The 26,028-nt window shown below is 36.8% G+C and overlaps 1 protein-coding gene across 1 annotated transcript in view; it reads right to left on the bottom strand.

Moving 5' to 3' along the window:
• ADGRB3 (adhesion G protein-coupled receptor B3) overlaps positions 1–26,028 on the bottom strand; it is a 705,508-nt gene that overhangs the window by 358,421 nt on the left and 321,059 nt on the right. Inside the window, exon 10 of the mRNA XM_055329612.1 lies at positions 10,593–10,787. Coding sequence (XP_055185587.1) covers positions 10,593–10,787 — 195 coding nt within the window. The remainder of the gene's footprint in view (positions 1–10,592; positions 10,788–26,028) is intronic.

Genomic DNA, 26,028 nt, shown 5'->3' with positions numbered 1-26,028 from the left:
GAATATACAAAACCATGAACACACACAGATTACAGATGAAGACATAGATGACATATGTTCAACCTCCTCTGATCTGGCTGTGACTCTACTTCTTAGTCTTCTATTCAAAGAAGCATACAGAAGTGAAATTGAGAAATATCACTATACAAATAATCTTGGGTTTGTCCTAAAGTATTTTTTTAAACTAACCACCCCTAAAGAATACCTGAACTTATTTTTTTTATAAGTGAACAAACAAACAAAAAAAAGAAGTGAACAGACAAAATACTTCACAACAAATTAAGACATAGAATCATGATACTGTGGTTTAAATCTTTTATCTAATATATCTACCCAAACAGCACATGAACTAGCCATTGGCAATGAGAAACTATCAAGGTTCAGGAAGGAGGTCAGGAAACTATAATCCAGGATTCCCCCCTGGCAGGTTCTGGGACAAAGATATATAGGGAAGGTTTTTTCTTCTTCATCTGATCACAAATCTCACAGAAACTCTGACTCATTTTGAGAACTACATCAGAACATCGTTCTGGGAACACTGGCTGTCTTTCACACTAATCTCATTGCTCTGCCATGATGTAAGACAATTTGACCTGTAGAGTTTCTGAATCGCTCAGATGGGCAATTTTTTACTCAATGCTACCAGTCTGCCAGGCTAAGTTCAGGACCAAGGGCTCTAGCAGAAGGTAGCAAAGAGGGTGTGCTTTGAGGTGCAGTGGATGTGGGAGGCTAAGGGAAAAAAAAAAAAAAAAAGCCATCCAACCTTCAGTGCTTTCAGGCATGAGATAGGCACTATTCGAGGGCCCTTGTTTAAAAAAGAAAGGTGAAAAAGTTAGTGATACTTAAATGATTAAATATACTAAGGATTATTAACCAGAGGTAGCCTGGCAGAGCAGCCAAAATTATACAAACATAACTCAGTGTGGCAAAATCAGCCTCAAATCCAGACAGAGAAAAAAAAAATCCAGACAGAGGCTGCTTCTTCTTCTTCTTCTTCTTCTTCTTCTTCTTCTTCTTCTTCTCTCTTTTTACATTTTATTTCTTTATTTGAGTGAAGGAGAGAGAGAGAGAGAGAGCTCATCTGCACAAGCAAAGCAGGGAGGAGGAGAGGGAGAGGGAGAAGCAGACACCCCAGAATCCTGGGATCATGACCTGCACTGAAGGCAGATGCTTAAACCGACTGAGCCACCCAGGTGCTCCACAGAGGCTGCTTCTTAAGCAAGGAATGATATAACGATCTATTACCAAAGTTTGGGCAGTCCTGGCTGATACATCGAAGAGCCAGCATATGCAAGAAGCATGCACACATCACAAGTTTACCTGGCAACACTAAAGGCAGTAGCCATAGTAGGTCCTGTCCTGGTGTAAGACACCTTGCACATGGCTCTTTGCTAACAGGAAATTCTCATAGTCCTTCAAGATTTGCCATCATGGGCTGATTGTGTCCACTCCAGATATGAATGCTGAAGCCCTAACCCCCGGTCCCCCAGTGCCTCAGAATGTGGCTATATTTAGAGACAGAACATTTCAAGAGGTAATTAAGTTATAATGAGGCTGTTAGGGTGGAGCCTAATTCAATCTGATAAGAGTCCTTATAAGAAGAGGAAATCAGGGCACAGAGATACCAGGATCATGCACACATGGATAAAAAGGCTCTGTGAGGACACAGTGAGAAGGCAGCCAGATGCAAGCTAAGGAGATAGTTCTGGAGAAACCAAACCTGCTGACCTCTTAATCTTAGACTGCTACCTTCAGAATTGTGAGAAAATAAAGTTCCACTGGTTAAGCCACCCACTCTGGGGTATTTGTTATGGCAGCTCTAGCAAAATAATGCATTCCCTAATAATTTTTTAAAAGAAGAATCTTCGAGGGGAGCCTGGATGGCTCAGTTGGTTAAGCATTCCACTCTTGATTTTGGCTAAGGTCATGATCTCAGGGCCGTGGTATTGAGGCCCATGTTAGACTCTATGCTCAGTAGGGAGTCTGCTTGAGATTCTCTCTCTCCCTCTCCTTCTGCCTCTCTGCTGCTCATACATTCTCTTTCTCTAAAATAAATAAATCTTTAAAAAGAAGAAAGAAGAAAGAAAGAAAAGAAAGAAAGAAGAAAGAAAGAAAGAAAGAAAGAAAAGAAAGAAAGAAAGAAAGAAAGAAAGAAAGAAAGAAAGAAAGAAAGAAAAATCTTAGATGATAAGTGGGATCACAACAGAAAACTACCTGTATATTTTGCTAATGCAAATCCCAGTATTTCCTTGACTCCACAGGAAATAACGAGTAATTCTGAAAGGACAAAACTGTCAGATGTTTTATTGTATTCTTTTAAACCCAACCTAAATAAGTTATTTACATTATATGGCATTTACCAGTTGATAAGTGGTACTATGCATATTCTAAAAACTTTTTTTGCCTCCCTTCTGCTTCCCACCTGATTGTTGCACATACTTTGCAATGTCCTCTGGAGACTGTGAGTTTCCCTCGGCTAGCAGTCATCTTCTAAAGTTTGTTCTTGGTAGGACGTAATCATATTGATTTGTAAAGCAAAATTCATTGCTTAATATCTCATCCATTTAAGGACATTATTTGGTGCCAAATTTCTTATTTTCACCTTTATAATAAGGGTGAGGTTTAAATACTACCTAGAAAGAGCTGTTAGTTGTACAGGGCTCTCTGCCACAGAGAAACCATGGGAAATACTCTCAGCCTGGTAAGCACTGAAAATAGTAGCCGTTTATGACTGGGAGTGATTGCCAGCTGGGAGTTGTGGTCCTGTTCACAACTTGGTTCTCACTGAGCTAGAAATCCTGGTTATTGGTGTCAGCTATTCTCTACATCCACTTCCTTTCTATCTTTAAAAGGGCCTTGCAGTGTCAACCTTAAAGACTAATGCTTCTTTTCTGACTCCTATTTTCCTTGACACATTCTTTGTCCTTCTCCTCTGTAATAAGTGATTAAAAAAAAAAAAAGTGCCCATACCACCTTAGGCGGTCCCATGAGGAGCATCTGACCTTTCTTTCTAGAAGGAGAGATACCAAAGTACATATGTGCATTGGCAGCAGGTGACTGATCCAGATGCTTCAGGTTTTTGCTCCATCAGAATTTCAGCTTCTCAGATAATCAGAACAGCTACATTTCTTGAGCTTTTATTATGCTCCGTGTATTGTGTAAATTTTACATAGATAATTTAACTATGAGGTAGGTGCTACTACCCCATATAATGGAGGAGAAAATTGAGTCATAGAGAGGTCAAGTAACTTGTCTAGCATTCCATAGCTGGTAAGTGTCAGAGATGTGACCTGAGGCTCAGAGCAGGCACTCTTAATCATCACACTCTACTGCCTTCCCTAACTCTTCTACTTATGTTCAAGGAAATTATTAATCTTCCTGGTTGCACAGTGTTCTTTAAGCAAAGGATTTCAAGGTATCAGGTTGAGTCTTGAATGCTAACGCTGTGTCATAATTCCAACCCCAAGAGTCCTTACTGGATCTTATTTAGTCTAAAGAATTAGATTATTTGAACAGATGAGGCTTATCAGTACATGATAGCATTATATTATCATAGTAATAATTGCTTCCACATTTATCAATCTAGTCTTTTGTATGCAAAAAGTAAAAGTGTCTTATACTAAAACCACAGGAAAAATAACGCCCAATATTTTCCCTGGGTGACCTGCCACAATCGATGTGCAGCAGCATGAAGGAGGTCCACAGTGTAGCATGTATGTTTGTTCACCAAGAGTTTTAGGGGAAAAGATACTTGACTTATCTGAAATCACTAACTCTACTTTAGATTTAATTCCTTGGTCAGTTAACTTTGAAAATTTTATTTAGAATATGGCTTGCTTTTTAAAAAGAGACTGGAGGGGATCCCTGGCTGGCTCAGCAGTTTGGCGCCTGCCTTTGGCCGGGGGCGGTATCCTGGAGTCCCGGGATCGAGTCCCGGGATCGAGTCCCAAGTCGGGCTCCTGGCATGGAGCCTGCTTCTCCCTCCTCCTGTCTCTGCCCCTCTCTCTCTCTCTATGTCTATCATAAATAAATAAATTAATTTAAAAAATAAATAAAAAGAGACTGGAAGCTGAGGTTTGAACCTCCATGGTTGAGAAATAAATTACTCAAGCTTAGGGAATGTTTATTTTTTTTAATTTATGATAGGCACACAGTGAGAGAGAGAGGGGCAGAGACATAGGCAGAGGGAGAAGCAGGCCCCATGCACTGGGAGCCCGACGTGGGATTCGATCCCGGGTCTCCAGGATCCCGCTGTGGGCCAAAGGCAGGCGCTAAACCGCTGCACCACCCAAGGATCCCGCTTAGGGAATGTTTAGATGAACAAATGACTTTCAAATGTTAGGTGGTCACCTGATAGAGGGTCATGATCAACTTTTCATAACAAAATAGAAAGGAATAGAAAATACCTGAGTGTATCAAACACACTGAAGTTTTCAACTATAGTTTTTAAGATTTTATTTATCTGTTTATGAAAGACACACAGAGAGAGGCAGAGACATAGGCAGAGGTAGGCTTTCTGCGAGATGCCTGATGTGAAACTTGATTCTGAGACCTCGGGATCACAACCTGAGCCAAAGGCAGAACACTCAACCACTGAGCCAACCAGATGCCCCCAGTTTTCAATTATATACAGATGTAAATTTTGTCTCCTACAGTGGATCACATCCAAAGCATGTGCAAAATATTGAGTTAGATCAACAGAAGTTTTATCAGGAAACAGAGAAATACCCGAACAGAGATCAGTCTCTGCTTCCAGAGAGTTTGAGGGGCACAACACATGATGAGTCTTTGTGTATACTCCATGTGTATATGCTTTCCAATGTTTCCTTTATTCCTCAAATATAAACTATCTCAAGGGTCTCTCTTTCATTCCATTAAGAGATTATTCCTCCTTTGCTGATCCACTATCATGAAAGCATGCTTTCTTCTCTCTTCACCTCTAGGCCACTGCTGTAGCCTCTCCATGGGGTTCTTTCCCCCAATCTTCCTTTACTCACTAATCCTCATTATCTTCCTCTGCCAGACCATCTTTCTAAAAATACCATTTACATTTCAGTAACTCCATTGATAGAGAATCAAGTCCAAACTCTTCTCTGGCCTTGACTCTCCTGTCTTTATGATCCATCTACATCTTCCAACATATATCCCATTTTCTACGAGCCTTAGTCTCTTGAATGTACCATGCTCATATCACTTCTATGCCTTTGGTTGCACAGTTTGACTACTGTATCTGTGCCCAGCTTATTTCTCCAGATTGTGTCTCAAGTCCTAACTCTCCCATGAATTCTTTTCTTACTGGTGCCCTTCAGCTTTCTCTGTTTCTAGAATTCCTAGAAGTGAGGCATACTATACTTTATCTCTCTTCCTCATTAACACAGTTTACCCTCATCCATAAGTTGGATTTTTCCTCTTTCATTATATTGCAAGTGGCTTGAGAACAAGCCCATCTTTTACTGTTATGTTAAGAACTACAATACTAGCAATAATGGAATTATGGAGTACCCACTAGGTGCCAGAAACTTCACAAATATTATTATGCATAGATTATGTATTTAACTTATATTATTGCTAAGCTTCACAACAGCCCTGAAAAACAGTTACTGTCAATCTTTGTTTTTTGTGGATTCCATATTTGCAAACTGACTACTTGCAAAAATCTATTTGTAACCCCCAAATCAAAACTCAGTGCTTTTACAATCAGTCATGGACACGTGCAGAGTGGAAAAAATTTGAGTCTTACTATGCACATACATATACCCAGCTGAGGCCAAACATAGCAATGCTCTGACATTTTGTTTCAGCTTACATAGTGTAAAGAAGTTCCTTTCCATGGCTAATTAATTTTTTTAAAAAATTTTTTTCCATGGCTAATTTAATGCCCAGGTTGTTTTTTGTTTGTTTTGTTTCTTTTTGTGTGTGTGCTTTTTATTGGTGATTTCACTGTTTAAAATGTCCCATATTTCAGCACAGTGCTGAAAGACTACCTAGTTTTCTTAAACACAAAAGACTGTCATGTGCATTACAGAGAAAACATTGTATCAGGAAAACCTTTTCTGGCATGAGTTATAATGTCTTGGCTGTAAATTCAATGTTAATGATGAACAATATACCTTAAAAAACGATGTCTTTTAACAGTTACACACATAAAACAAGGTCATGTATTAATTGGTTGATGAACATGGTATGAAGAGATTCTCAAAGGAAACTCATCCTGTATTTTCCCTAGGAGTAAATGGTTCAGTATTCATTAATTTAGTGTTTGCTGCAACTTTATATAACTACCATGTATAACAAGAATGGACCATACTACTATATCTCCTTTATTACTTATTTAGATATGAAGAAATAAGGTAGAGAAATATTAAGGAATGTGTTTGAAGATACCAAAATAGTTATTAGACAAGTTAGAATTTCAACTTCCATACATCTGATTTAAAGTTCCAGTGTGTGTATTGCAAACTCAATCCTCTACTGATAGAATGAGTTTCACTACAAATTTTCCCAGGGGCTAGAAAATAAGTAAATGAACATGTTTTTCTCTCTTTCTCTTTTTCTCTCTAAATTGGATATTCAGAGTTTTTTTTGTGTGTGTATGAACAATGTAAATTTCCCCCAAATTACCATGTTATTCATATTCATTTATTAATTATTTCAACAAATAATTGGAGTATCTACTATGCTTCAAGACATAATCATTTCTCAACAGGCTTAAAATCTACTGCTGAAAACAGACCTAGAAACAAATAATTTGACTATTATCAGAGATGTTACAATGTTATGTAAGAAAAATGCTAGAAGTAGAGATATTTACAAGGTTTCAAAAGGCCAGACAATTAAGAAAAATTTGAATTCTGCTTGGGATTTGATGAAGAGACTTTTGAGTAGGAGGGATTTTTGTGCTGGATCTGGAAGGAACTTGTATCAGATTGGAAACAGGAAGGATAAACTACATAGAGAACTAAAATAGACTTAGAAATATGACAAAGCCCCAGGGTTTGGAAAAGACTATCAGAAGGGAAAAGACTTTTAGAATATCTTTTCTACCAGTTTCTAAAAATGAAACTATTACTATGCTTTATCATTCTAAGACATACAACCACACTTTATTTTTTCTCCAACTTTAGTAGGTTGTAGCCATCCTAGCTCAGTTTTATTGATGCATCAAATCAATCTTTTAGTAAATCCAGCATTACTAGGCATTTTAACTAAAATGCATTACACATAACTACATTGAAAAGAATGCATTCTCTTTAAATAATTTTGCTTAATCTTTTTTTATTCACAGTTTAAAAAAATGAAAAAACTCAGTGATACTTATATAATTACTAATTTTATTGTTAAGATTCTATGCTACATCTTGTTTGAGAAGAGAGGAATCCTGGAGCTTGTCTGGGATACAAAGATGGATCAGAAAAATGTCTTTTTCAAGATTTGCTAATAATGTGAGATATAAAGAGATATAGGAGAGAAAGTGCTATTGGAATTCAGAGGCTCAGAATACCAAAAAATTGCTTTAAAAGACTAAGACAGGGATCCCTGGGTGGCTCAGCAGTTTAGTGCCTGCCTTTGGCCCAGGGCGCGATCCTGGAGTCCTGGGATCGAGTCCCGTGTCGGCTCCAGCATGGAGCCTGCTTCTCCCTCTGCCTGTGTCTCTGCCTCTCTCTTTCTCTCTATCATGAATAAATAAATAAAATCTTAAAAAAAAATAAAAGACTAAGACAGACCAAGTCAGCCTGAGGGCACAGAGGAGGCAAAGACCAAGAGTTAAGAACATATAGTACAATCAAGAAGCAGGAAGTGGTGGAGCACCTGGGTATCTCAGTCAGTTAAGCGTCCAACTCTTAGCTTCAGCTCAGGCCATGATCTCAGGGTCATAGGCTTGAGCTCTATATTGGGCTCTATGCTCAGCAGAGAATCTGCTTGGAAGATTCTTCCCTCTGCCCCTTCTCACCCTCTAAAATAAATAAATTAATTTAAAAAAAGGAAGAAGAAGCACAAAGTAGTTCATTTGGCAACAAGTCTGTGAAGAGGAAAAGTGCCTCATGCATTTGGCTATAAAGATAGGTAACCTACATCCTGTGGAGTGTACTAGAAGATGACATAAAGGATTTGAGTTGTCATTCAGGGGGCCTTGGAGCTCCAGTGAAGGTTTCTGATCTAAGAAGTGACATAATCAGAGCTGTCCTAGGAGAACTAATAGGACTATGATGTACACGATGAATAGAGATGTAGGTAAAGATCTGAGGGAAGATGAAAGGAAAGAGACCATGGAAATAATGTAGGCTGAGGCAATGAAAGGCTAAATTAGGATAGCAGCAGTGGGAAAAGAGAGGAAAGAATGGATAGAAAAGATACTGTGTAGGCATATCCTATAAAAAAGGAAAAGAATGAAAAGTCAACATAAAATTATAATTCCAGCCTAAAGACCAATAATCCTACAAAGAGAAGTAGAATATGCAAGAAAACTTGCAATTCAAGATAAGCTTACTTTATGCCATATTAATCCTGATGTGCTAGCCAATAAGAAATGCCCAGAGCCCTTGGAAACAGAGGACTGAAGTTTAAGTAAGGTACAAGCGATGTTGAGTAAGGCTATAAATGAGAGTTTATAATCAAGGAAATATGATAAATATATATAATATTTCTATAAAATGGTGGAAAGTAGAACAAAAGTGGTCCAAAGTTGTCTTGGACTTCAGAAAATTGGAAGATCATTTTCAGATGGAGTTTGGGGCTTGCTGGTCCGGCATTCAGAAAGACTTGCTAGATCTAGGCTAAGATTCTGACAGACAGGGATGGAAGAAGGAATTCTAGAACAGGAGGGCATTCCAGAAGCCTGCAAAGACAATGAAATAGAAAAATTCAGTTCCTGTTTGTGAAGAAATGGTTAGGACACCAACATGCTGAGAATTTTGGGTAATGTGGAGGATTAGTAAGAGAGGGGGATGGAAATTTCTGACTATGCCAAAATGAAAACAAAATAAAAAGCAGAATTGCTCTAAGTCAAACCAGCTAATGTCCCCATGACTGGTTAAACTAATTGTTCATTCAGCCAATGCACTCTAATGAGTAACTCAATCAAAATATGTTCCCAGTATAACCTGGTAATCTTGATTTCTTCAGTTTCAGCATCTAAAAACCTTAAAGCCTTACACTATTAAAGGTTAAAGGTGGTTCTACAGATTGTTTAGTTTACCATTCTACCTGATGTTTCAACTGTATCTAATGTTTTTTGAAATTACAACTTTATTTTGCATCAGGGACTTCAGATGTTAGTTTTTAATGTAAATTCTAATGGATAGAAGTATTTCAGAACTACAGGGAAAATACTGACTTGGCTTACTTTATCGTGTTTTTCAAGTTTGAAAACTTTCATTCTTTGTAAAAAAAAAAGTGCTGGAAATGCTTAAATGACAATAACCTTCCATCCCCCACATTTTTACAAATAAAATTTATTCTTGGACACTGATGATAAAATATAAAACTCAGTACCAATAATTCTCATTTCAGTTACTTTCAGCAGCATATGAATATAATTTAAGTATCATATGTACCTCTATATAAATCAGGGGATCAATATTACTTATGAATGATTCCATGATTTCAAAAAGTCTTCTTTTCCTCTTTTCCTCAATAGCTGATTAAAACAAACCAAACAAAACAAAACAAGAAAAAAACCCTCTGCATTCTCCAAGTGAAATGCAAATAAAACTCCCAAACGAAGAGTCTGCTGAAAGAAAACTACCTGACCTGGGAGTTTTGCCAAACCCTTATTTTCATGAACTTTATGGGGAGATACAGGAAGAACATTATGCTGGAAATGCAGAAATCAACTCAGCATTCTTGGCAGCAGTACATTTTAGCCTAGAGCACAAAAGGAGTTAATTTTGAAATGCAAACAGGAGTTGCATTAAATGTGCTTTGTTTGCCATTCAACAAGCTTTGTTTTAATGGCAAAGGCAATACTGAAATTGGGTGAGTACTTAAACTTTATTATGGAAATAAAGGAGGTTGCTCTAGAAGTCTTCCATGACAAGAAAAACATACTGTGAAGAGTTACTGAATTTCTTATTTTCCTATCCAGAACAATTCTCTATTTGCCCAATATTTTCAAGCAATGATTCCACAAAATTAAATATGGCTTTCCTGCTTCTGATAGCAAAACCCCAAACAAAACTTAAACTATGTCTCCTTTGCATGTTATAGTTAATGTGCTTTCATTATGCTTAATGTGCTTTTAATAGTCTCTTATGGCAAGATGGTGATATTAAATGTGGAAATAAAATATCCATGATACAACCTTGAATTTGCTATAGTGCCTTTTATCTGAGGGCTCAAAACACTTTACACACATTCTCATTCAGCATCTCCTTGAGGTGTATTATGTGCATTTTATAGTTGAGGACACTGAGGTGTACAATGACTAAGGGAATTGAGGTCATTTCCAGAGTTCACACTAAGCACAACCTGAATATGTCCTCTGCAGGAGTGAGCACTCTCTCCCTCCAGGTCAGAAGACCTCAAAGTGGCTGCAGTACTGGATTCTCAGGGCCAAACCTGAGTCTTTTCCTTCAGGGGACTGTCTCTCTTACCTGGACACCATCAGACGCAGGGGTGTAATTTGCCCTTTTAAATGTGTCTGTTACATTTCTGAGAATTTCCACAGACATCAGAAGATCACCTGCATAGAAATTTTTCCTCTGAGTTAAATCCAACAGTGTCTTGGTCACCTGGGACATTCCATCACCTGCCAATACTCGTTGCCCCTTAGCAAGGTGTTCTTTGATCTGTGATGGTCAAAAGAACAGAACAAATATCAGAATCTTCATTGCTATTAATCTACATATTTCCATCAAACAAATTTATTTAAAATTGCAGAATTAACTTTAAAATAGCATTGCAAAACTGTAAATTTTGTGTATCCCACACTCAGATGGATAAGCAACCAGCATGCAAAAACTAACGAGCGTATACACTTTGGCAGGCATGACAGATTTGCCTTTTCTAGTCCTCCAAATACTCAATTGAACACATTGGGAAACGTTTGTACTAATTTGGATTTTTAATTGAGGTAAAAATTTAAAAACATGCATTTGTATATTATAAACAAGTGAGATAATTCAGCAAGGTGTGATCAGAGACAGGAGATTATAAGCATTTCAAAGTATGCATTTTTCTAACTTCCAGGAAAGATGGTGGAGTAGGAGGACCCTAAGCTCACCTTGTCACTCAAAAACAGCCAGCTAACACCCACATCAGTGTAAATAGCTGAGAAAATGACCCAAAGACTGGCAGAACAAACTCCACAGCTAACTGTAGAGAAGAGGTGACATCAGAGAGGATAGAAAGGATAGAGAAATGGGACTATTGGTAGCGGGGAGGGAGCTGGTGTTGAAGGGAGAAACAGACTGTCACACCAGGGAGCACACATAACGGAAGACGAATCCCCATAATATTTGGCTTTGAAAGCCAGAGGGGCCAAATTTCCTGAGTTTTTTACATGGGCAGGAGAGCCAGGGGGGGTGAGAGGAAACTGAGTTCCTGTCCTTAAGGAGATAACTCGACAAACAGCCCCATGGAGATACAGCACAGAAGCAGCAGTTTGAAAAATGCCTGGGATACATAGGAGGGAAAAGCATTTGTATACTAATCTTGTGCTTGAGGGGTAGGTATAACTGGAAGTCTTCTCCAGGAACAAAGGAACTGGCAGGCTCCATTTCCCTCCCCTGCCCAACCTAAACATACACTCACCTTCAGGAAACAGCTCCAGGCCAACGCTCATTACCCAACTTGCTAAAGGTACACCACAGCCATCAATTCTTCTGCAGACACACCCCCTCCAGCCAGGCCCCCACTGCAGGTTCCCTCCCATAGCAGAACCCCACAAACCTTGCAGGTTTGCCACTAGGCATTCGGTCAGCACACTTATGTAGATACACCACCTCCAACCCAGCCTGCCTTGATCCTCAACAGGTTTAAGTTATCTCCCACTAGCACAAAACCAGCTGGTACCACATGCCCTGCCCCCACATTCTCCTGCAGTTCAGTGCTACTACATCTCTGGTAAGTGCTTGATCTGAACCAACTTAAGTCCAAGGCAGCCCCAGACTGGCCCACTAACAACACAGGGATCAAACTTGCCCACAACAGGCAAGAGAGCTATTGCTGATGACAGGACTGAGGCAAAAGTGGCTCAGCCACAACAGTAGGGCACATGCAATACATAGGAGATACCTCTGAAGCTCCAGGTTCTGGTGAACAGGGGATATTACACTCCAGGGCACCATAAGCCCTCTTCAACATAAGGCCACTACTTTCAAGAGTAGAAGTAGTTAACTTTCCCAACACATAGAAACAGACACAAAGCATTAGACAAAATGACAAGACAGAGGAATATCAGGACAAAATCAAAGCAAGAAACCCAAATGAAATAGAGATAAGTAATATGCTTATAGAGAATTTAAAGTAAATCCATAAAGATACTCATGAGACTTGAGAAAAGAGTAGAAAACCTCAGTGAGACATTTATCAAAGAAAACAAAAAAGAACCAATTAGAGATGAAGAATTCAGTAAATGAAATAAAAATGCACAAGATATGTCAACAAGATACTTAGAAGCAGAATGAACAATTAGGATGCAAGACTTAAACTAGTTTGATGGACAGAGAAATCTGCCACCAATTTTTATATTTGCTTATCTCACAGGTCAAGGGAAGAACATCTTATAGTGTGGTATAAAAGCAAATTAAGGAAAGGTAAAGAGATAGCAATTGTCCATTATACTTTTACTTGTTTACTAAAAGGTCAATCTTGATCATCGTATGGCTAAATTTGTGATAAAATTAAATTTTCAAAAGGGTATGTAACAATAAAGAACTAACACACCAGAAATTATCGAAATAGTAAGGTTAATGTGTAATAACTGTAATTATCAATTTCCCATTAAGAAATGTGCCAACAAATCCTTTAAAGTATGCAATCAATCTGAACTAATCCAAAAGTTATGATTTTCTGAAAAAAACATATGTTACAAATTATCTTGACACTTCAAATGATACTTTTTTCAGACTCTAAAACTCTGTCTAAAAATATTCTGATTGGGCAGCCCCAGTGGCTCAGTGGTTTAGCACCACCTTTGGCCCAGGGCATGATCCTGGAGACCCAGGATGGAGTCCCACATCAGGCTCCCTGCGTGGATCCTGCTTTTCCCTCTGCCTGTGTCTCTGCCTCCCTCTCTTTCTCTCTCTGTGTGTTTCTCATGAATGAATAAATAAAATCTTAAAAAAATAAAAATATTTTGATAAAATAAACATCTTCGGAGACATACTCTATTTCCATTGTGTTATGCTAAAAAACGTAACACAGTTAGATGTTTTATTTCTTCCTATTTTCTTCTTTCATTACTCTTCCCATCTCTCCTCAGTGGCAGCCATTGGCTACTGACTAAAGCCCAAATGATTGGATGTCATAATGATCTAGCCCTTACATCTCTATAAAATCTTAATGGGCCTTGCTCTGGAGTGAATTAACATATTAAACCATGATACAGACATGGCATTGGCCAATCAGAAAGGAAACTGATCCTCAGAGTAAAAGGCAGCTGGTTTGCCAAAAAGATATGTACTACCAAGTTGAACTTCAGTTCTGCTATTGATAACTATTTGCAATTTTCTGTTCAGGTCATGTATGCCATAACTTCATGTTTTTACACTGAACATTTCACCCTCATACCTTACCGTAGCCTGTGTTGATGCACTTTTCCCCTCATTCATTATACAACATTAAGTACATGCCCACCTTAGGGCCCTTGAACTTGCTTTTCCTTTGGCTTGGAGTAGTCTTCCCACAGAGATTCACATGTGTTTTGTTTGTTCATTTGCTTTTTGTCAATTCCTCAGGTCTTACCTGACTCCCAGTATAAAATGGTATCCTTCTCATTCTCAATCAACTACCCTTCACTGTGCTCAAACTTACCAACCATTGTGTGTCTGTCTCTTGGATTATTTGTTTTTCTGCATCTCCCATGGGAAATATAAGACTAATGAAGAAAGAAGTCTTGTCTATTTTTTTACTGTTATATTCCCTGCACCTAGAGGACTTGCTCAGTATATTGAACAAATGAATTAAATGAACAAATGAATATATCGGTTTCCTTCTATGTTTATGTTAGGTATTAAGATTACGTTAGGCACACCTGAAAGCTGTCCTAGCTTATTTATCAACATAGAAAACATAGGAAACGGTGACATCAAACAGCATGGAATAAATAAACTTCCTGACTTAAAGAGACAATGCAGCTTCTGCCTGAAAAGTGTCCTGTTCAGTAGATACAGTGTGAGAAAAGTTTCAAAGAGACATGAAATCATTAGGGTCTACCTAATAAAACTCAGACTTCAGTTTTGTGCTAGCAGTGCAAATTACAGCTGTGATACTCAAAGCTGCAGAGAACTTGAATGTTCTCCATTAGGAATAAAATGCAGCAACAGTTGCCAAGGTAAACATCATCTAACTACTTCAGATCAGCTCTATTATTTTGGCAGCCCCTATTGCTGTCTATGAGGGATTTTACTCACACTCATCTAATGCATCCTTCCCTTCAAACAACAACATCATAACACTGACTTACATCTTCAGGAATAAAACATTTAGACATGTATTCTATTTGCAATAAAAATAGTACAGAAGGCAGTGGATGGCTCAACTAATCAGAGCTAGGAAAGGCAGTCTTTCATGTCTGGGTCAGCATCAAATGCAGCCCAAGTCAGTAGTAAATTAACATCTTTGCCATCTGACAGCTGCTTAACAGGCTTATGTGAAATGAGTTGTTCTCAGTCCAGCTCTTTGCAGACAGGTGCCCCGATTACAACACCAGCTCTCACAATTGGCACTAATTAGTATCCTTCCTGGCATTGTCTGTGAAAAGCACCCAGAACAAATATCTTGTAATATTTGTCCACATGAGTGTAGACTGTTGGCAGCATTTATAAAGGGTATAAAGAGTGTTCAGATAAGGCAGATTTCCATCCAGAACATATTTAGTTGAAAAATAATTCCAAGTTCTCAATCTTCCTTCCACAACACAAGTATACTGTGGAGGTTTCTCTCCTTACTTTAAGCCTACTCTTTTGCTACCCACTTCCAGAATGAACAATCCATGTTTATCTGCTGGACAGTTTTTCTCTTTTCTGGATCATGAAGAAGTAGAGTTCAGATTGCGCTTGCTCACCTTCCGTGTTCTCTATTTCAAATTGTCCTTCACTTGAACTCCACCTCTCTTCTTTTGTTTTTATCTCTATGATTTTATGAATGAACACTATGGTTATCTCTGATTTTGAATCCCATCCAGTCCTCCTCAATCTTTCCCTCTCACAAAAATATAGCCTGCATAGTATATCTTATTTTAAATACTGCAACTTTCCTTTCAACTACTGTCTTCTTTCTGTTTCTCTTCAAAATCAAAATCAGAAGTATGGAATCTGATTTGAAACCTAGAATTCTTTAAGTTGCAAATTAAACTCAACAATTACCTACTAATTAAGCATTGTCTCGGGACATCTTACTAGTATATTACATTTCAAGAATAGCTGGAATCACAAAACCTGGATTTAAATTGTGGTTGTACTGTTTACTACATGGGAAACTGGACAAATTGTTGTTTCCCTAGTATTATTTGATTTTTCTGTGAAAAGAAACAAATGTTATTATATGGTTGTTATGACAGATTAATACAAAGATAGAGGATAAAAGTAGATACTCAGTGACTATTACCCTTTCTTATCTTCCCATCTTCAATTTCTAAGTCCTCTGAATATTAGCTATGTACAGTTTCTTACATCCAGCCTTTTTACGTATAGGCAAGAGATTCATGCCAGTCCAGGTCTTCAGTACCACATCACGCTCATTACAATAGTCTCCTAATGGTATCACTGAGTCTCCCATGCTGAGCTATCCTACTTTCGCATCTCTGAACATGTCACTTCTCTGCTCAAAAAACACAAAAATAATCGCCCCCTCAAAATCCATCCATTTTCATATTAAATCAAATATACTCTCAATTGTTTGATTTACAAGGCCATCCAAATATAACCTTAACCTAAAATTCTAATATTTTATCTATCTCACTGTATCCACCCAACCCTATTCACCCATTATTTCTAGTAAGTCAGTGATTATTTCAGTCTTACTCTTCCATTTTTATTGTTACTTTTTTTTTTTTATTTACTTATGATAGAGAGAGAGAGAGAGGCAGAGACACAGGCAGAGGGAGAAGCAGGCTCCATGCACCGGGAGCCCGATGTGGGATTCGATCCCAGGTCTCCAGGATCGTGCCCCGGGCCAAAGACAGGCGCCAAACCGCTGCGCCACCCAGGGATCCCTTTATTGTTACTTAGTAACTTAATCCACTCTGCTTTGAATTCTTCAAATTAATGTTTACTATTATTATTGTTTTTTATTGATTTTTAAAAACTAGCAATACTTTTTAACCAGTCTATTTATTCACAGTTGCTTCTTAACAATTGCCTCTTGGGTTTTCTTCTTTCAGAGTGTATTTTACTTTTTTTTTCTAATCTTTAAGTGATTATTTTGATAGGGTTCTGTAAATGGTAACTCTTTCAATCTTAGTCTTACCTTTTTTAAAAGTTATACTCACTTTCAATTGATCTTTTAGATAACGATGCTTTTATTTTCTCCATAGTATTTTCATAATATGATTTTAGTGTCCTATTTGTTGCAAGTGCAAAGTCTCTTACATAGATAGCTGATCTTTTGTAAATTACCAACCCCCTTCCTTTTTTTGTGGTAGCTTTAATTTTTTTCTTTTTGTCTTTAGTATAATGCAGATTACATATATTTGAATTTGCTTTTATTAATTTAGGACTTTTTCAATCTGAGTATCATATCAGTCTTCAATTAAAAATCAAATTGTTATATACTCACTCAGAATGCTGCCTCTCCCACAATTCTTTGTGGTCTCTTTTTGGAATACATTTCTATTAAATGCATACTAAACTTTCTTGTTCTTGTCTTGATTTTATAAGTTATCTTTCATATTTTTCTTTTATAAATCTGTTCTGGCTTCTGAATGATGTTTTTCTGGGCTTAAATTCCAGATTATTAGTTCTTTCTTCAATTGTGTCTAATTGGCTATTTATTCTCTTCATTAACTGTAATGACAATGTTTTCCATTTATAGAAGTTCTATTTAATCTTTTTCATATTTTTCCATTCTTTAACTGTGCTTTCTGTTCTTTTAAAAAAACTCTTATATTAGTTTAAACAAATGTTATCATTCCTTTCATATTTTCTATGATTTTTACTTCTTACGTTGCTAATGATCTTGATTTGTTGATTCTCCCTAATGATATTTGTCATTATTGTCAACTCATATTTATTGAGATGCATTTATCATTTGGGAGGCCAAGCTGCTGGTTTGTGAGAGTTGTTACAAACTAGTTTTGAGTGTGTTCCTCTTAGTGTGGGGCCCTGAGGCAAGTCAATGATGATGAATCATCTTATGCTAATTTTCATATTAATTCCTTCTGTTTATAGGTCAGGTCAGACTAGGAGTTTCAGGGTTTTTTTAAAGATATTTATTTATTTATTTATTTATTTATTTATTTATGACACAGAGAGAGAGAGAGAGGGGCAGAGACACAGGCAGAGGGAGAAGCAGACCTCCATTCAGGGAGCCTGTTGTGGGACCTGATCCTGGGACCCCAGGATCATGCCCTGGGTTGAAGGCAGGAGCTAAACTGCTGAGCCACCCAGGGATCCCAAGTTTCAGTTTTTGAAAAGTGATCTGATTTGTTTCCTCTTACTTCTAAAAACCTCATATAAACTACATATTTCTTAGACACATCCTAGACCTATAGGTTTTTTAGGCCTCATGGGAGGCCAGAGCAGTGAAAATAGTGCCAGCTCACTGCAGGGACAAGGTATAGTATCACTGTTTGTGTGGGAGGGGGTCTTGTCAGTTATCTCCAAAGGGCTTTAGAATCAGCCTCCAGCACCTAGGACTCATACGTAATCTGAAATTCTCATAGGTTGGTGAATCATCAATTTTTCCCTAAAAGCTCTAGTTAGACTTTTTTCCCTTCTTCTAAGTTTCTGGTATCTAAAGATCTCCCTATCTTTCTTCTGAGCCCAGCTACAATGCAATATTCGCAAATATATTCTTGCTAAGGTTTATACAAAAGTCAGTATGATCTGTAAAGTGTCAACTTGGTCTGTCCCACTGTTCCACTACTGCTGCAGGTTCTTAATAACAACCAGACTGAACTAGTCACCATTTCCCAAAGAAAGTCCATGGATCCTGCCTTTGCTACCTGACTTAAGCTCTTCTATAACTTTAAATGTTCCCTCCAAATCCATTTGTCAAATTGTTATCTTTCTCTTTCCTGAATTCTTCTCAGATAACTGCAATCACGATATGATCTCTGTTTTCAAAACTCATAGAAGTACTCTTGCTCTATCTTATATTATTATAGTGTTTGTGTTCTTACCTTATCTATTGTACTAGACCATAAATTCCTAAAGGGCTTACAGTTTCTTATTCATGTATGTGTCCCCTGTAATTTCTAGCTTACTGTCTGCACACAAAGGTATCTGCTCAAAGGGCTTGCTAAATGAAACTGAAACTACAGAGGGATTTTCCCTTCTGTAACCATCAACTTCACTAGTTGACAAGATAAAAACATAGCAGTCCATGATTATTCAAAACAATGAAATATGCAATAATGGGGAACTTTCACATTCCCTGACACAATTACCTTTTAAAAGATATCTAATTAATATAAATAGGCAAATGTTTTCAGAAATTTTAAACATCTACAGATATAGTTACATAACTGCTACCTTTTGAAACAGAATAACAATTACAACAGTGATAAAGCACTTACTGAGAACCTCTAATATGACAAGCATGAGGCAAAATGTTTTACATGAGTTACCTCATTTGACTTTTAAAAAAACTATTGCAGGTTCCATGATTATTCACACTTTACAGAAAAGAGTATTGACTTAGTTTGTGAACTGCATTCCTCAGGATTATTTAGCTTTTGAATTGTACTAAGATTTAAGCTCAGGCAGTGGATTTCAGAGTTCCCACTCTTAACCACTACATGCTTAACTGTTAGAAACTGTCAAAATGTTTAAATGTTTAAAAATCATTCTCAGGCAGCCCTGGTGGCTCAGTGGTTTAGCGCTGCCTTCAGCCCAGGGCCTGATCCTGGAGACCCGGGATCGAGTCCCACCTCAGGCTCCCTGCATGGAGCCTGCTTCTCCCTCTGCCTGTGTCTCTGCCTGTGTCTCTACCTCTGTCTGTCTGTCTGTCTCTCTCTGTGTGTATCTCTCATAAATAAATAAATAAAATCTTTAAAAAATAATCATTCTCAATCACATTTGTTTCAAGGAGACACTAAATATTTTTTTCATATGAAAAAAAGAATACAAGAAGGAAGAGACTTGAAGCAACTTGCCAGGCTGTTGAGGTACTGCCAATTATTTGAGTAATGGTCATTATTTTGGGATGTAATGTGTAAATGTTCTAAAGCTATTTGCCAATATCTATAAAAGACTTTGTAAATAGTGTTATTCGAGTGGAGACAAAATTCTCCCATGGATATATCAAGGATTCTTTTTCCCTTAGGTTGTATTTTCTAATTTTCTTTTTAATTTAGTCATTGAAGTAGTTCAAGTTTATAATTTTAATATTTCCTTTAAAAATTGTAATTATCAGTAATTTAGTCTGCTCACACCGTAGCACTCTGTGAGCATCTTTGTTCTAAAGGGCAAGTCTTAAAAGTTTCTGTGTCATTCACATTTAATACTGTTGACAAGATCGACAGTGAAAGGAAAGGAGAAAAAAAAAACCTGAAGTCTAACAATAGTTGCTTTTCATAGTTCTGGATTAAGCCTCCTTGTTCTTTATATAGACAGATACAGTGAGGCTCATGGTTTAAAGAGTATATGTGTTTCTGAAATAACCTATTCTTTTCACTCTATGCCTCCTACTGCCAGCCACAGTTGTCTCTATTGTGTGAATTCTAAAAAAAGGTTTATCGTAGTCATTTTGTGCAAATGACACACTTTAAACATCATTTATTTATATATTATTTTCAGCATCAACTCCTACAATCCATCTGTAAGGTATATTAAAGGTTCTCACAGCTCTAAGTGGCTTCAATTAAAAGATAATTATACATGAAACTTCTTTTCATAAAACAATAATCTGAATATACACCTTTGCTTTGGTTCATAACTATCATTCTTCTAAGATCAAAGTCATTCATTAGATGATGGTATCAAATTATTTACAGATCTATCTGGTGTCTCCAGGAAAGAGAGATCATCTTGCATGGAAAAGAAAGCATACTTTTTGTTCTACTATACTAATGGTTCTTAATTCTGCCTCTATTTGATACAAAAAGCTTGTTGTATTCATCTTAGAGTTGTCCTAGGGTTAGGAGTTCAAATTTGAAAAGACAATTCTTATCTGGAGACAATTTGATGGAGAGATTTAGGTCTAGAATCTTCCTGCATAAATTATGTATGTGTTGCACAGAATCCAGGATAAATAACCTTTGGCCAGTGGGTATTTGGTATCACAATTTCTTGCCCCAGGAGTTCCTGAAGTGAGAGATAGTATGCCATGATTAGGAGGATTCCAATTTATTGTTATAAGAATAAATTGAATCATGAAGAAAACTGATGAAGAAAAGCGTATTAGGGATACACTATGCATAACTCCCTGTAAAACCTGTAAATTTCTAAAGAATAAGAGCATAGTAAATTTACCTAACAGGAAACACACACACACACACACACACACACACACACTAGCATTAGCCTTAATTTTTGGCTAGAATTAGTCAAAAGTACAATTCCTGAGCAAAGAACATGGGTAGATCAGATTTCTTTTCTTTTCTCAATACCAAATCAGTCTAGAAGCTCTTTTTTTTTTTTTTTTTTTTTTTTTTTTTTTTAGTCTAGAAGCTCTTATTAATATTCTGACCTGGGAAATAGATTAGAGCATGCTCTATGAGTTCAAAGCAGTATAGTAGTCATAGACTGAGACCCAAATTTCCAGAAACCACCTCAATGGGAGACAGAGCATTAAGTAACCCAATATTTCTCTATGTTTTTTTTTCAATTATATTTCCATTACTTAAATTTCCTAGTTCTTGTATCAGTCAGAATGAGATAGGTTATGCTGTGATAATAAACAACTTTAAAATATCAATGTCTAAAAAGAAAAATGTATTTCTCACTCATACTACATATGAACTGAGGTCCTCAGTAAGGCTTTGTTCATCATAGTCAATTAGGGGCTTAGGGTGATTGAGGTTGAAAGATTTTGCATTGGCAACAACATTTCCAGGCGCAACATGACAAAGGCCACTTTCATACACAGCCCATTCTAGTCACATGTATACACCTAACTTCAAGGAATGAAGTAACACAATCCTCCCACATGGAGGAAAATTAGATATCCCTTAACACAGTTATGTCTTGTGATGGTATGGAACTGGCCAGCAATCATTTAATTTCTTTGCATTCATCCACCAAAACTTTACCTTTTTTTACATTTTACTTTTCTTTTTACATTGTTTACCATTTTACTTCTTTGCATTCTTCTGACAAAACTTCAACCTTAGATAAAATCTACCACTGTGCTTCTTAAACTTTAATGTACATATGAATCACAGGAGGAGCTTTTCAAAATGCAAATTCTGACTGAGATGGTCTGGGACATGGTTTCAAATTCTACATTTCCTACAAGTTCCCAGGTGCTGCTTGCTGATACTTCTGGTCTTCAGAAAACATTTTGGCTCCAACAAATGCCTTCTCTGCACCTGCGTCCAAGTAGCTCAACTGTGCTAGAGAAAAATCACAACTAAACTGACTAGCTGCACTCTAAGTTCTTTATTTCAAACCTCAGTACAATACAACTTTTGGCAAACCCTAAGCACACCTGCCTCAAACTATTCTTTATTGTCCTGCCTTCCTCATTTCCGAAAATGACATTACCATCAGCCAAATGTGCTCACTCAACCTTAATGAAGGATAACTTCATCTCTCATCTGGAGTAGGCTTGACAGGTTCCAGTCCTGCTACCCTGTAGTCTATTCTTAGAGAATATCAGATGACTCTCTTTAATTATAATGAATTACAGCATTCCTTACTATTAAAGGCTTCCCATTGTATTTAGAATAAAATTCAAACTCCTAGCAAAGGTCTTCAAAGCATAGAATTATTTTTTCTCTACTTAGTTCTCCAACTTCATCTCATGACATTCTCTTCTTGCTCACTACATCTGGCCACTAGATCATCTTTCTCTTCCTTAAAGACTTCAAAGTTTTTCCAAGTATTATTCCCTCAAATAGAATGTATTCTTATTCTTTGATGCACTAATTCTCTTCACTCTTTGCATGTCTAGATCCATCTCATTTTTCAGGGCACAGCTTTAAATGTTATCCCCTCATAGAGACCTCTCTTTATCTTTTTTTTTTTTTTAAGATTTATTTATTTTATTCAGAGAGAGAGAGAGAGAGAGAGAAAGACTGAGAGGCAGAGACACAGGCAGAGGGAGAAGCAGGCTCCATGCAGAGAGCCCAACATGGGACTCGATCCCGGGTGTCCAGGATCACACCCCAGGCTATAAGCGGCACCAAACCGCTGCGCCACCGGGGCTGCCCTGACTTTCTTATCTAAAGCAGTCCCCAAACTTTATCTCCTACCTTGATACTTTGTTAATTTCCTCAACATATCACAATGTGTAGTTATATATCTTTTCCTGTCTATTTTATTTGTATGTGTCACATTCAAGTTTCATCTTCAGGCCCCTGCACTCTGTTGCACATAAAGGTCAGTAGATATTTTTAGAATAAGTTAATTGGTAATTGAATGGATAGATGAATGATTGAATAATAGGGTACATTTTCTTTTATAAAGATTTTTTTCCTTTGACATTAGCCTAATTCTCTATAAAGTATATTCTATTAAATCATCCTATGAATAAGTTTCAAGTCAATGAATTTCAATGGCTAAAACTAACCCTAATATTTCTTCTCCAAGTCACACTAAATCCATAATTTAGGAGAATCTTAAAATTCTCCTAGGTTTTTATAGATATAATTAGTAATACATTTTCAGTTTTAAAAAAGGAAGTAAAATATACCTTGAAAAGTATTTCATTATATATCTATAAAATGGATTCCTTTAAAATTTCCTAGGAAACATTATTATATGTATTTAATTTTTTTCTTTTTTATAATACAATTGAAATTTATTGGTTTAGTATAGTAATTCCTTTAAGGCTGATGCTTTTGCCACTAAAACTAGAAAAACTCTATATAAATTACAGAAATCATACTCCTTAGAGCATCAGAGAGCTATGGATGAAATAAACTAAATTTCCAGAAAAAAGGAGATCCTTTCTAAGGTAACCAACAATTTTAGTCATGGGTGTGGGGGTTTGTTAAATCTGGATAAAAAATGAGGGACAGGTGTAACTCTGGAAGAGGAGCTCTAGTGAAGAAAGAGAAATTAATGTTTTTCAGTTGCCCAGGGTTAGGGAAATGTATTAGAAATTTGAAGATTCCTAAAAATCTTACTGGAATTTTTCTCCATGAGACATTTGTAAGTTTTTGAAATGTGTAGGAAGCTGAGAAATTAAGATGAAAACTTCTAAAATGCAGAGTATAATTTTCTCCATCCTTGTTAAGTATGCATTTGGAAACAAATTTGAAGTTGCTTGGGCAGAAAGCACTGAGCTGGTACCTTTTGAAGGGCAGAACTGAATCCAATTTCTCAGTGCTGATGGGATAGGCAAACATAGGCTCTCCATCCAAAGCCTTTAACATACACAGTGGAGAAAGGAGGACTAAACAGAAATAGTCTTACTAAAACTGCAAATCATCCTCAACCCAGATCAAAAGTTGATTGCACTGAAGTATCAGCTCCTCACTGTATATGAATAACAAAGAAAAGGAGGAATGCTTTTAGTGGACACTGACCTTATCTAAACCCTACATGTGCTTTACACAATGTCTGACACTTAATAAAAATGAGTATATATGCCAGTTGATGTGATTAATAATATAAGCCCATTCACAAGTTATCCAGATATTAGATTTCATTGGTAAGTAATTTAAAATGACTATGGTTAAATTATTAAAGATAATGGAGAAGAAAAAAGGACAAAATAGTCTCTGTCAATTCTTTGATGGAGGATTCTACAAGAGTTGAAATCTTAAAAAACAAGACAAAACAAAAAAAAAACATTCAAAATGTATATTTTAGATCAGAAGTTAATGAACTCTAGCCTGTGGGTCAAATCTAGCCCATTGCCTGTTGTTGTACAAAGTTTTAATGGACCATTATCATGTTTACTTATTGTTTATGGCTATTCTTGTGCTATGACAGCAGAGTTGAATAGTTAGAATGGAGACTGTACAGGATGTAAAGTCTAAAATATGCACTGTCTTCTTGAAATATACTGTGAACTTTAACATATGAATTGCTTAGAACTCCAATATTTAGTTAACATCTTACTTCCTTTTTTTTCCCCCATCAACTTCTTTGGGGTAGATAGCATTCAATAAATGTGAGTTACTGTTATTTGCTGAATACTCTGTGAACTCAGAATTTTATTCGGGACCACATAGTTAGATAGTTTGGAATTGTGAGCTTGAACTCAGATCCTAAAACTTTAACTTGTGCTCCTGAATGAAAATAAGAGGCTTCTGTCCATTTTAAAGAAAATAATGTTCCTCAACTTTTCCTTGGCATTGTTGAGTTTTTCAATAATTATCTGAGCTCTGGGAGTGAGGGCTCTGACAAACTTGAAATTTGGCAACAAGAACAAAGAGGCATCCAGGGCTTGTCATGAGAACTTAACAAGGGTGTCTACACTCTTCCAGGAGGGGGTCATGTAATTAGAGGTATGTGTATATGAATGCACAAATAATGTTGCAATTAGTAATAATAATAGTTCATACTTACTGAATGTGTACTATGGTAACAGTTCCATTTAATTGGTCCTGGGTGACCCCACTATTGATGTTTTTAAAGAATTCCCATCCAATCATAATGTTCACCGAGGATTGAGAAACCTCTGATTTAGCTTCTTCTCCCTGCTTTCACCATCATCTGCTGTGTTCCAGCCATATCATATCACAAAAAACTGCCAGATCAAGTAACTCCTGTATCTCAGGTTCACTTACTGCCACTTAATTAATGACTATTTGAACACAAAAATCATCTGCTAGTTCTCCTGGCTGGCTGGGACATAGTATTGGGATCTTTGTTTCTTAATTGCTCATTAAAAAAAAACAAGACTTACATATTTTTTTTTGCTCAATAAATATCTGTTGTAAGCAAAAACTGTAGTGGCTATTGTCTTTCCTCTAAATAAGCTGCAGGAATAAAATTTATTATCCTCATTGAATCACTATATTGTACTCTTTTTTAATTTTTTTATATTTTTTAAAGATTTTATTTATTTACTCGCAAGAGACACAGAGAGAGTCAGAGGGAGAAGCAGGCTCCATGAAGGGAACCTGATGCGGGACTCAATCCCCAGTCTCCAGGATCAGGCCCTGGGCTGAAGGCGGCACTAAACCGCTGAGCAACCCGGGCTGCCCTCTATATTGTACTCTTAAGACTAATATAACACTGTCTGTTAACTACACTGGAATTAAAATAAAATAAAGAAAAAAGAAAAAAGTATTATCCTTTTAGGCAGTGTGCTAGGTATTTATGCAATGAGGTATTGTACAAAAATTGTTTTTTTTTTAAAGATTTTATTTTATTTTTTTTTCACCGATCTTTTTTTTTTAATTAATTTTATTGGTGTTCAATTTACCAACATACAGAATAACACCCAGTGCTCATCCCGTCAAGTTGTACAAAAATTGTTAAATGTGAAGAGTTTTATTACAATGGAGCAAAATTCACCTGCAAGGTAAAAAATATACAAAAAAAAAAAAAAAAAAGCAGCACATCTATTCTCTGTCTCTGTCTCTCT

This window comes from Nyctereutes procyonoides, unplaced genomic scaffold (assembly GCF_905146905.1).
Source record: "Nyctereutes procyonoides isolate TBG_1078 unplaced genomic scaffold, NYPRO_anot_genome, whole genome shotgun sequence".
NCBI classification, from domain to species: Eukaryota; Metazoa; Chordata; class Mammalia; order Carnivora; family Canidae; genus Nyctereutes; species Nyctereutes procyonoides.
Note: the sequence above shows the minus strand (reverse complement) of the source record. Positions and strands in the feature narration are given on the sequence as shown.